The following is a 12,619-nucleotide window of genomic DNA, read 5'->3' as shown; positions in this document are numbered from 1 at the left end:
GTTTACGATAAAAAAAAATAATGATAATTTATTATTATTATTTAATAATAAATAATACTATTTAATAATTTATTATTATTTTTTAATAATTTATTTTTTTTATGATAATAATAATATTGTTTAATAAATTATCATTATCTTGTTCTTCTTATTATTTTTTAATATATTAATAACTGTTATTATCAATATATTATTAACAGAATATTATTTTTAAAAACAAAAATTAATACTGCTCATAATATTTTAGTTATTATAATTTCGCTACAACGTTATCTTTACTTACGATATGCAAACCACTATTAATCGGACAAGGCAAATAAAATAAATAGTAGTGATAACTTTAATTAATAATCATAACATATCCATATTTATATATTCAGAAAATTTTGGAGCATGCATGGCTTCGAAATCTAGAGTCCGCATAAAAGACGCAACATCAAAGGGGTGCTGACTTACAATTGTATCCGATTCATTTTGCACCGTCGGATTGTCTGTTAGGTCTCCGTCATCGTTTTTGTAATTGACTTCATAGTTGGTTTCGAACTCCTCTTTACTGTCGATGTTATCTTCTTCCCAATCTATATTCCCGAACTCATCAACACTGATCTCTTCGCCAATCCGCGTCCAGCCCCATGTGCTGTTCAAACTCAACGTACAACTCTATCATCGGCACGTGAAATCGGATTTGTTGATAAATACAGAACATTTGCTGCATACTTGTGTCGTCAGTGATGGACATTATTTAAAACTGTATCAGCCCACAAAATACTTGTATAGGATTTCTATATAAAATGTTGCTCACCTTTTTTGAAATGTGACTTTCTATGTTATCACAAAGACCATTTTGTAACTCTACAAAACTCATGGTGCATGGAATAGCAAATGAAAACAGACATTTACAAACAAAAGTCACTCTTTCGTGTGTGTTTGGTATAATCTTACCATTATAATATACTTGTAAATTTGCAATACCTTCCATAACCTCAACTTGACCTAACCCGACCTTTTTGACACAACTAATTGTAAAAAAAACTCAACTATAAAATATATGCAAGAAAGAGGAATATGATTGCGAAGTGAAGAAAGATGAAATTGCGTTTCGTATTTATAGACAAGGTTTTCAATTAAAATATTATTTTCTACACAAAATGCAACTTATGTTTTGAGGCCTTTAAGAAAAGATTTCTGACACTAATCAAAACGCAAGTTGCGTTTGTGGATTTCAAAAAAAAATATTGCGCAGAGATAGAAATTATTAATATTTAGATTGTAATAAATTTATCTAAGGCTTTTTTATTTAAATAAATAAAAAAATACATTAACACCCTAAATGCGCAAAGATAGAAACTGTTATTAAAATGTGCCTCATCATTTTAGCTGCAGCACACACGAAATGGGTTAAACTTTCAATTCAAGTCTGGTGCCCACAAAATAGTGCAAGTGATCCATGTTGCTTTTGGCACTCACGAAATGGGCTATTCATGGGTGTGGACGCGAAATAAGATCATTCCCTATGTACTACACCGATGAATGACCTATTTTACGTCCGCCACCCATGAATAGCCTATTTCATGGGTGTCATATTTAAATTGGAGGCTTAATTCATTTCTTGTGTGCTGCAGTTAAAATGGTGATGTGCATTTTGATAACAATTTCTATTTCTGTGCATTTAAAAAATTAATATATTTTTTATTTATTTAAATAAAAAATTCTTTATATAATTTATATTCAACATCAATTCAAATTGTATTATAAATATTTTTTTATTATATATTTAGCAATTTTTTTTAAATTGACACATACATGAAGGCACTTTTACGACTTCATGAGATAAAAAAGGCGACCAACAAGCTTTCTATAAAGAGTAACATCCAGTAAAAGAGAGCCATAATTTCTTGACAAAGAGGTAGTATAATTCATGGGTGTAGTGGCAGGTTTGGCTTCAAGTAAGCCACAATCATTGATCAAATCTAAAGCGTATTTTCTTTGATAAAGAGCAATCCCTATTTTGCTTCTTGCTACTTCCATGCCAATGAAAATTTTAAAATACCAAGATCCTTTATCTTAAATTTACGGTCCAAGAAGCGTATGACAGCTTCAATTTTTGAGAGATCATCACCAGCCAACATAAGATTGTCCACATAGACCAAAATAGCAGTGAAGCTAACATTAGTGGACTTGGTGAATAAAGAGTGATCATTTTCAGACTAAATATATCCCAATTCAAATAGAGCATTGGATAGTTTGTTGTTGTAACACCCTACCATACGGAGTCTTATGCTTAAGTCATAATTCAGAGATGACAAGGTATTACGACCTCTAATATAAAAATTTAGTACGTATAGTAGTATGAATGATTGATTATAACTAGGAGCCTTTATAGAAAAAGGGGTAAACAAAAATCGCAACTCGAAAGCGCAACACTCCGATCGATAACGTAACGAACAAGGATAACCAACGTGAGATTATAGATATACAAAGGAGGGTCAAAAACAGGAATATCAAGACTCAAAATCCGGCTGCGAAGATAACCGGTCCGAGCATAGCAATATATACATATGATAAAATAAGGAAAATCCCAAAGGAAACCTAAAGGGACACAAACACATAAACCTATTCTCCAAGATCTCTCATAAGAGGAGTCATCACAGTTTGTATTAATTAATGGAGATAAAAGTATCTAAGCAAAACATATAACCCAAAATATAGTCCCGAGAACAAAGGATCTTCGCAAATCTAGAAGTCTCCAGCATGCCTCAGCGGGAAACCTCACGTCCTGCATCTGAAAACCACAAAATCCGCATGGGTGAGAACCAGAGGTCCCCAGCATGGTAACAGCTTCCACATATATAATACATAATAATAGAGGAAAGCCAAAGGTTCCACATATATAATACATAATAATAGAGGAAAGCCGAAGGCAATCCTAGAACTTCCTCCAGATAATATCAAAGCTTATAAGCAAGCTAAACCATAAGTGGCGACTAACTAAAGCTTCTTCAGTCTAACTAATACTTCCCTTTCCAATTCCTTCAGACCTCCCAACCACCAGCAGAAGTATAATGTAGCAAACACAGTTATATCAAACAAGAAATATACAAATAGGAACAATTAAGGCATTTAGACAATTAGCAAGTAATATGCAGTCAAATAGGCAATCTCAAACAATTCATATAGTATGCATATGATGAATGCCTGTCCCTAGTGGCTGATGATATCATCTGTCGGTTATAGAGCCAACCTGACAAGTCTTGGTAGTTAACCATTGGACTGTCCCTCTGTCGTGTCTCCCCAACTCGAGTTATACTTAATATAAACTTGATCATAATCATGATCCATATCCATCACCCTCACTGGTGAATATTTATGGGGGTGAGCTCATCCGGGGCTTTCACAGTGCTCGGCCACCCTGACGACATAGGGTCAAAAGAGCTTCAAGTCTCAACCTGGAGCACGTGGTGGCTAGCCACTGCTTTCTCCCAGGGAAACTCTCATCTCCGATAATGGAAGTGTAACATTCACAATTCATTCAACAGCATATATATGCATTTATTCTTAGCCATAATCATGGCTCCGCTGTAACACGGCAATAATCCAGCCATCCGGCGCACGGTTAAATCCATAACCAGCCATCTGGATCACAGTTAAATCCATAACCAGCCATTTCATTAACAATTACGGCCTTTCGGCCCATGGCATAACAAGCACTTCCACCGCCATCCTCCGCCTCTTACATAATCATCTTTGATCCTCATTGATCATTCATTTTTCCCTTGTTTCACTCGCAAGTTACCACATCCCCTAGCTCCTTTTCCAATTTCTAGGCATATCATAATGATTTAAGACATAAGTGGTGAGATCGGAGGCTTAGAAGTATGAGATTTGACTTTTAAAACTCAAAAATCAACTTTGTGATGAAAACAGGGCCATGCATATGTGCACTCTACGCGCACGCGTGGATGGCCACAAAACTCATCGACGCGTATGCGTCATGCACGCTAACGCGTGAATTGAAAATTAGCCAATCGACGCGCACATGTCAGCCACGCGTACGCGTGGGTACTCTCGTGCCCCAGGCACAAATCTGGCACAGTTTTGGCAAAACTTTCTGGAAAATGGCTGGGCATTGGGTGCAGCATATCGGCGTGCCCGCGCACGTCGGCGCGCCCGCGCATGTCGGCGCGCCCGCGTGGATGGCACTTTCTGGAAGAACGGCGCATACGCGCCAAGTGCGCCTACGCGCGAGGGGTCGTTCTGCTAAAAATTTTCTAAGTTAAAACCTGCAGAATTCACAAATTCAAACCCCAATCTTCCGACGGACATAACTTCCTCATTTTAAATCGTTTTTCACCCGTTCTTCGAACGGCATGGACATTCCGGATCCAATTTCATTTCTAACCAGATTTGGCACAAAATAGAGATCCGTAGTCCAAGTTATGTCCTGTCAAAGTATGCCCAAAAACCATGTTTTTCATACAAAACCACAAAGTGTCATTTCCAAAACATGCCATTTTCAACTCTTTTCAAAATCAATCAAAACATGCCAAATTCATCCATTTTCTTTAAAATCAATCAAAATATATCAAATTCAATATCAAGCCTCCTCAGCTCACACATTGACACATTACCACAATTTACAAAATCACTATCCCATCATTTTAACCCACTTCACCCAAGTGGCTCAAACCCAAACACATTGACATATCATATACTCTTCCTCATGCCAATTTTTAACAACACCAATTCTAATAAATCATCATTGTACACAATCAATATCATACTCACCAACAACACGGTTCCACCCACAATTCAATCATAACCAATCATCAAGCATATATCACAACATGCATATTTCTCATGCATCATACCATCAAGGCATCAATAATCATCATCACATATATGACTACATCATATATATCAACCATTCAACAACACCGACAATTACATATTAGATAAGTATTTCCTACCATATTACATATTAGATACGAGAAACCGAAATCATACCTTAGCCGATTTCCCAAGCTCAACCGGAGCACTTCCAAACCACTTTTCCTCAAGCTCTCAAGGCCTCAACACCTCCAAGAACAGATTTTTCACCACCAAACTCTTTTCAAGCTTTTCAAAGTCACTAATCAAGCTCCAACATTCACACATACACAATCTAAGCCACAATCATCACACCCATACACAACATCTCAAAACCCAAACATCATAGAACCACAAATTATACTAGGGTTGAGAATCTTACCACACCTAAGGTCCAAGGAGATAAGATTAACTTTCTCCTTCAAGAGAGTTGGGTCTTATAACATCAAAGAGCCCAAAATCTCAACATTTTTGCTTATGAAACTCGAAATCAAAGCTGGAAATTCAAAGAGCAAAACGGGGCTTACCTCAAGATTAATTGTATAGGTTTTTTAGAGCTCTTCGCGGTGAACGCGTGGCCACAAACGATGCGGCAATCGGAGCTCTAGATCAAAAGTTATGGTGGTTTGAAGATCAACCAAGGGAGAGAACTTGAGAGAGTGTTCTTCCCTCTTGTGCCTCCAATTTCAGCGTGTAAGAGTGTTATGTGAGGAGAGAGAGTGCTGAAAACTAGGGTTTTGATTTAGTTATGTTGGGCCAAGGGCCCACTTTGGGTCCGGTTGGCCCGGTTTGGCCCGTTCGGTCCAATCTTGGTCCTAATTCTATAAAATTGGTACCGAAATTCTCGTCTCAATCTCCCCTATCATATTAAGCCATAAAAATTACATTTTTGGCTTTCCAGAATAAATTCTCATTTATGGGTTAATTAGCCGTTAATTAACCGGGTTTTACAGTTGTTCCATTGGCGGCTCGCCTGTTTCAAACCATATAGAGATCTTTCTAATTTACAAACTAACTTGAGATTATCACACTTCAGCCTTTTTGGTAACTTCATATAAACATCTTTGTGGAGATCCCCATGAAGAAAAGAAGTATTGACATCAAGTTGATGAAGATACCAATTCTTTTATGCTGCAATTGCTAAGAGGACTCTTACTGTGCTCATTTTAACAACCAAACTGAAGGTGTCAATATAATCAATGCCTGGGATTTAAATGAAACCTGAGTAATTAACTGAGCCTTGTGTCTTTCAGTTGTCCCATCTGGGTTGAATTTTGTGCAAAAATCCCATTTACAACCTACTGCATTCTTGCCAGGAGGAAGAGAACTGATGATCCAAATCTTGTTTGTTCAAGAGCAGCAAGTTCTACATCAATAGCTTTTCTCCAGCAATCATGCATAATAGCCTCAGAGTAGTGCTTCGGGTCAGGCTTATTTTTAAGGGTACTTATAGCTTGAAGAAGAACGAATAGCATTGATGGGATCCTCATGTGATGCCATGCTGAAACAATGAAAGCCTTAAGGTATTAGGGTAGTTTTCTATCCCTCTCAGACCTTCTCATGACAGGCTGAGTTGGTTCAAGTTGAATGTGATCAACATGAGGGGTAAGGGTAGCAGCATTATCACTATTTTTATGAATGTATGATGCAGATGATGTAGAGTTCTTACTAATGTCATTATTCAAAAATGAAAGAGAGCTATTATTATTAGAGACATCAGTAGTGATTCCAGGATGTGATGATGTATGAATAATATCCTCATAATGTGATGCAGAAAGCAGCTATAAATTGGGAAAAGGATCAAAAGCTGTTGGACTAAAAGAGTATTGTGGGTGAGAATTTGAGTTTGCATGAGTCCTGGTTGTTGTTTGAATAGATCTGAAAGGAAAAATATGTTCAAAAAATTCTATATTTCGTGAGATAAAAATTTCTTTTGTGTTTAAATCAAACAAAATAGAACCTTTGGTTCCCGACTTGTATCCTAAGAAAATACACTTTCGAACTCTAGGATCCAGTTATGTCCTACCAGCTGTAAGTGTTGAAGCAAACACAAGACAACCAAAAACTTTAAGCTCATTTAGATCAGGTTTTGAATAAAATAAAGCCTCATATGAAGTTATATTGTTCAAAAATGCACTAGGTAACCTATTAATTAAATGAATTGAGTGTTGCACAGCATAATGCCAAAAGCATTTGGAAATATTTGAATGACATAATAATAATCTTGCAACTGTCAGTAGGTGCTGATGCTTTCTCTCCACAACACTATTTTGTTGTGGAGTTTCAACACAAGAAGTTTGATGTTCAATGCCTTTTGAATTATAAAATGAATCTATTTTGAATTATAAAATGAGCCTATTTTGAATTCCATACCATTATTAGTTTGAATTTGTTTAATTCTTTTGCTGAATTGTGTTTGCACAAGTTGGACAAAGTCTTGAACCAATTTTTTAGTTTTATATTTCAATTTCATGCAATAAATCCATGTGAACCGAGTTTTATCCTCAACTATAGTTATAAAATATTTATGACATGAAGTTGACTGAATAGAAAGAGATCCCCAAATATCAATATGCAATAAATCAAAAGTATTTTTAGAATTTGTATTACTTGTTGTGAAAGATAATTTCCTTTATCTAGAATATTGACAAGAATCACAAACATGTGAAGAATTAATGCAATCAATAAAAAGAAAACTATTTTTCATGGTAATCATTCTGCTGAAGGTAAATGACCTAGTCTAGCATGCCAAAGAGCTCCTAGGTCTTATTGTACACTGAGAGTTAGAGATTGTATCCTAAAATCTAATGAAGGCAGTTTTGTACGTTCAGCATTCATTACATATAGGTCTCTTTGCATCTCAGCTTGTCTAATCATCTTCAATGAAAGAAGTACTTGTATCTCACAGTAAGAATTAGTGAATCTAAATTTAAAATGTAATGATTTAGTAAGCTTGGAAACAGAAATCAAGTTATATTTAAAGTGAGGTATCAATAAAACATTGGTAAGGATCAAAGAGGTTCACAATTGCATAATTCTACAAATATTTGTAGAGGTTTTAGATCCATCAGGTAGATTAACCAAAACAGGCTTTATATGATAAAAAGTTTTAAAAAAATCTTGAAGATAACAGGCATGATCAGTAGCACCATTGTCTAGTATCCAAGAAGTTTTAGTAAAACATACATTTAAAATATGTCTACCTTTTGGTTGAGTTAAGGTAGCTAAGAAAGTGATATGATTCACACTATTTGGAGCTGTTATGAGTGGTTACTGGAGAAGTGCAATTAAAGTTTGCTTCTGATCCGGAGTTAAGACAAGAACAATTTCATTACCACCTTCTTCTTGACTAGAATCAGTAATGTCACCACCAGCACCTAAATCTTCAATTTCACCTTCAGTATTGATGTGATTTGCACTTTTCTGCTTTCAGTGTGCAGAAAAACTATTTTTTTGTAGCAATTCTCAACCAAATGTCCAATTCTGTTGCAATAAGTGCATAATTTGAAAGTGTATCATTTACCAAAAGTCTTCTGAGCAGTGTTTCTCTTAGCACCACCTTGACCTCTTCCTCTGCCTCTTGAGGAAGAATTACCTCTTTGTTGATGTTGTACTTCCATAGAATTTTTTATTATCTTTATATCCAAGAAATCTGAATTTAGTTCCCTCTCTTGTTGAGTTAGCATTGCCAGAACAGCATTAATATCAACCAAAGGTTTTAGTAGCATAATTTGAGATTTCACAGTAAAGTATTGCTCATTCAGACTTCTAAAAAATTTCACAACATATTCCTCAAAAATATAATCCCTAATAATTTTTTAATTCACAGTTGCAGCCATTAAGACAAGCTATACAGCTAGGGATTGTACGAAGGTTCTCTAATTCTTCCCAAACAGACTTCAATTTGGTAAAGTAGGAAGTAACAGTTAAATCACCTTACTTGATAGTGTAGAATTCCTCTTTCAACTCTCCAACTCTGAAGATATCTCCATGTGAGTAACGATTTTTCAAGTCCTTCCACAAATCTGAAGCATTGCTAATTCACATCACACTCTTAACAATTTCTGAAGAGAGCAAGAAGTTGAGCCATAAAAACAAGATGTTATTGCAGGGATCCCAAGCTTCAAACAAAGGTTGATTCTCAATTGGTTTTGGAATTGAACCATCCAAGAACTTCACCTTCTTCTTCGATCTGAGTGCTCTCCACATATCGTGTGACCATTAGTAATAGTTTTGAGAAGTAAGCTGAAACAGAATCAAAGTCGTACCTGGGCTTTTACTCGGATGCAGGTAATATAGGCTTATGGGGTCAGAGATTGGAGAAGAAGAGTTCAATCTGTTGAGCTAAGCTTGAAATTGCAAGAACTAACACATGAACATTGTGAATCATTCGAAATCTGCAGCGGAGTCTACTTAAGTGTTGATATTTGAGCTGTTTTCTTTGTTTGTCGTCATTGATGTAACCGAGCTTTGATACCATGTAAAATGGTATCAATCTTGAGCAGTAAATTAACAACAAATGAAAAAAGAGTTACTGTCAATAAGTGAAATGGCTGCAGCAGAATGAAAAAAAAAAAGGAGGAAAAGAAATAGAGAAAGAGAAAGAAAGAGAGAAAGAGAAAAGAATATTGTGATGATGAATAACAAATTATATAACTGTACAAAAAAATGTGAAAAGAAAAATAAAAATAACAAATTATATATTAGTTAATTCTAACAAACTAATTAACTATATCATCTAACAAACAAATAAAAATATACTAATAAATCTTTTACATTTAAAAATATTATTTTCAGCCTTTATATTAACTAACATGTTTCAAGCAATGAAATTTCGTAATATTTCAATTAAGAATATTTTGTTACATTTTAAATTTAGTTTTTCCTATATAATATTGTAAATATATAAGATTTATTGAGATTCACAAACAACTAAAGGTATGTTGCCATATTCAAAGGTAGAAATATGAGCAATACATAAAGAATTAGTAGAGCAATTGCAGAAAGAAAGAAAGAAAGAATAAAGTCTCATTTGAAAAGTTTGAAAAGTAATTTTTTTGAATTTTTTATTTATAAAAATAGAAATATTAATGTTTAGTGTAATTTTTAAAATTAAATTACAGTTTTTTAAGAAATTATTTAAAAGTTTATAGAGAAGTTAAAAAAATAACTTCTCTCATAATAAATTTTTTTATCACATTTTTTTTAAAATAAACACTTTTAGAACTAAAAACTCAAATACAAAATAATTTATTTATAAACTATTTTTAAAATAATTATTTATTGTTTAAATTATTTTAAAAAAATTAATTAAGTTATTTATCCAAAAATAAAATGCAATGTGCTAATGAATTGGTTAAATAATATACTCTATTTCACTTTATTCAGCCTTTATCTTCTTATTCCATTACTCCCTAGCTATGAATTAAATTTAAGGATAAGTGACCTGTCAGATTAATTTTCCCCGTTAATCCATCATCATTTAGTTAATTAGTAACTAACATTTTCTAAACAACATTTAGTTAACTTCGTCATTCATTCTTTTTTTGTTAATTGAAAAAATGTTTATTTAAAATTTTTGTTGATTGAAAAGAGATAATTGCTTAAGAGTAATGTTAGAAGGATAATGACACAAAAGTATATTATTTAAAATATCTATAATTTTATATTTATATAACATATTTATTACATCTAAAATTATTTATTTATTTTAATAATAATTAAAAAATACAAAATAAGAAAATAAAAACCCTTTATTTAAACTACTATTGCTCCTAAACATTATTCTTGCTTAATTATTAGACCCTTTATTTAAATGAAAAATATAATTTATCTTAGTCTCACAATAATTATTTAACTAGACAACGAGCGAGTATTAAATAAATGAGAAAAAAAAAAAAAACTTCTGGTGAGCATTATTCTTTGTTACTAGCAGCTTCAGCTGTTAGCCTGAAAGTTGGAATAGCTAGCAAGTGTGTAGTTCTTGGTATAGTGATGCCAAATGTTTCATTCATGTCTAATTCATCACAAGACATGCCAAAAGGAAGCTCCCAGTTAAAGCAATGCACCAACTGAGCCACAACAAACTTGATAGTTGCAAATCCCAATTGAGCTCCAGGGCACCCTCTTCGACCAGAACCAAATGGTATGAATCTAAAGTCGCGTCCAAGAATGTCTACATTATTATGTTCGAATCTCTCTGGATAGAACTTCTCTGCATTTTCTGACCAAACTCTTGGATCCCTTCCAATTGCCCATGCGTTTATTATGATTTGTGTATTTCTTTTTATGTAATAACCTTCAATAACGACGTCGTTTCGAGACACATGAGGCACTAACAAAGGTGCAACCGGGTATAATCTTAAGGTCTCTTTCACAACCATATCCAAATAAGGCATATTCTCTATTTCATTCTCTTCAACTTCTTTGTTAATTCCTCCCACTGCATGTTGTATCTCGTGTTGAAGTTTCTTCATCACACTAGGATGCTTTAGTAGCTCTGACATAACCCATTCAATTGCCGAAGTTGATGTTTCATATGCTGCACCAATCATGTCCATCATAATAGCCTTGATGTCATTTCTTGTCAGAACGTGTTTGTGTTGTTCTTCATCAGGATCCATGGGTTGATCCAAAAATGATAGCAATATGTCAACAAAATCCTTTTTCTGTGGACTATCATCATCATCATCGTAGTTGGTATTCTGATGATCTTCAATAATATGCTCCAGTGCCTCGTTAATTGGCTTTCTTAATTTATGTACTTTCTTTCTTATTCCCTGAAAAAGATAATAGCTAGTTAGTATTTATGTGTTTGTAAGTTTGTATGAACAAAAATTAAACATATTATATTTGATTATAATATGAATTTAATTTTGGACATTTTATATGTGTATCTAATTATACATTATCACATCATAAAATATTATTATTTCTATTGACAATGTGAATAATTATTTAGAAAAATCGATATAATTATTATACAATTATATAAATATTTTGTAATATATATTTTTTAATAAATTTTTAAAAAATTTTAAAATTATCCTTAATATTTGATTTAATTTAATTAATGAAGAGTGTTAGGAAGCTAGTAAGTTATGTGATTTATAGCCATTAATTAATTATCATTGGTAATTTTAATGGTGTGAGATTTTATTAAAGGGTAAAAGATTATTCACTTTATTTTATTAGTTAAGTGCTGGTCAAATTTCAATAAACTGCTTGCCTTAATTAATTTATGTTCTTATGATCTGAATTAAGAGCTTTAATTTTACTGTATCAGTTAATGATTAACAGTTAAAATTAAATCAAAATTCATTTACTGACTTTATCCATATATATTACTACTACTACGTCATCATTATTATTATCATCATGATCATGATCATCTCTCAACATCCTCAACAAGAACTTCACAAGATTCCCATCCCATCCAACAACCATCCTCCCTTCCTCTCCCATCCCAAATTTTGCTGCCATGGCCACTCTGTTTCTCATTCTTTTCCCGTCAATTTCTCCCTCCGCCTCTGACACTTCCTCATTCGTCCTCGTCACTACATCCCTTTGCCCCTTCTTCTCACCCCGCCATAATTCCAACTAACACCCAAATCCTAACTCCATCACCGTTTCTACAAACAAAAAATCAACACTAATAATGAGATAGAGACAAAGAGAAAGAGATCGAAGAAATAAACATATTGAAATCAAGCGCAAAAGGAAGAGCGACGAAGTTTTGCAGTGAGAGAGAGTG

The 12,619-nt window shown here is 33.6% G+C and overlaps 1 protein-coding gene across 1 annotated transcript in view; it reads right to left on the bottom strand.

Moving 5' to 3' along the window:
• Positions 1–10,781: 10,781 nt before the first annotated feature.
• LOC107490367 (cytochrome P450 CYP736A12-like) overlaps positions 10,782–12,619 on the bottom strand; it is an 8,817-nt gene continuing 6,979 nt past the window's right edge. Inside the window, exons 2-3 of the mRNA XM_021143952.1 lie at positions 12,196–12,465; positions 10,782–11,645 (exon numbers count right to left, since the gene is read on the bottom strand). Coding sequence (XP_020999611.1) covers positions 10,782–11,645; positions 12,196–12,465 — 1,134 coding nt within the window. The remainder of the gene's footprint in view (positions 11,646–12,195; positions 12,466–12,619) is intronic.

This window comes from Arachis duranensis, chromosome 5, assembly GCF_000817695.3.
Source record: "Arachis duranensis cultivar V14167 chromosome 5, aradu.V14167.gnm2.J7QH, whole genome shotgun sequence".
Lineage (NCBI taxonomy): Eukaryota > Viridiplantae > Streptophyta > Magnoliopsida > Fabales > Fabaceae > Arachis > Arachis duranensis.
This window is presented reverse-complemented; position numbering and strand designations above follow the sequence as displayed.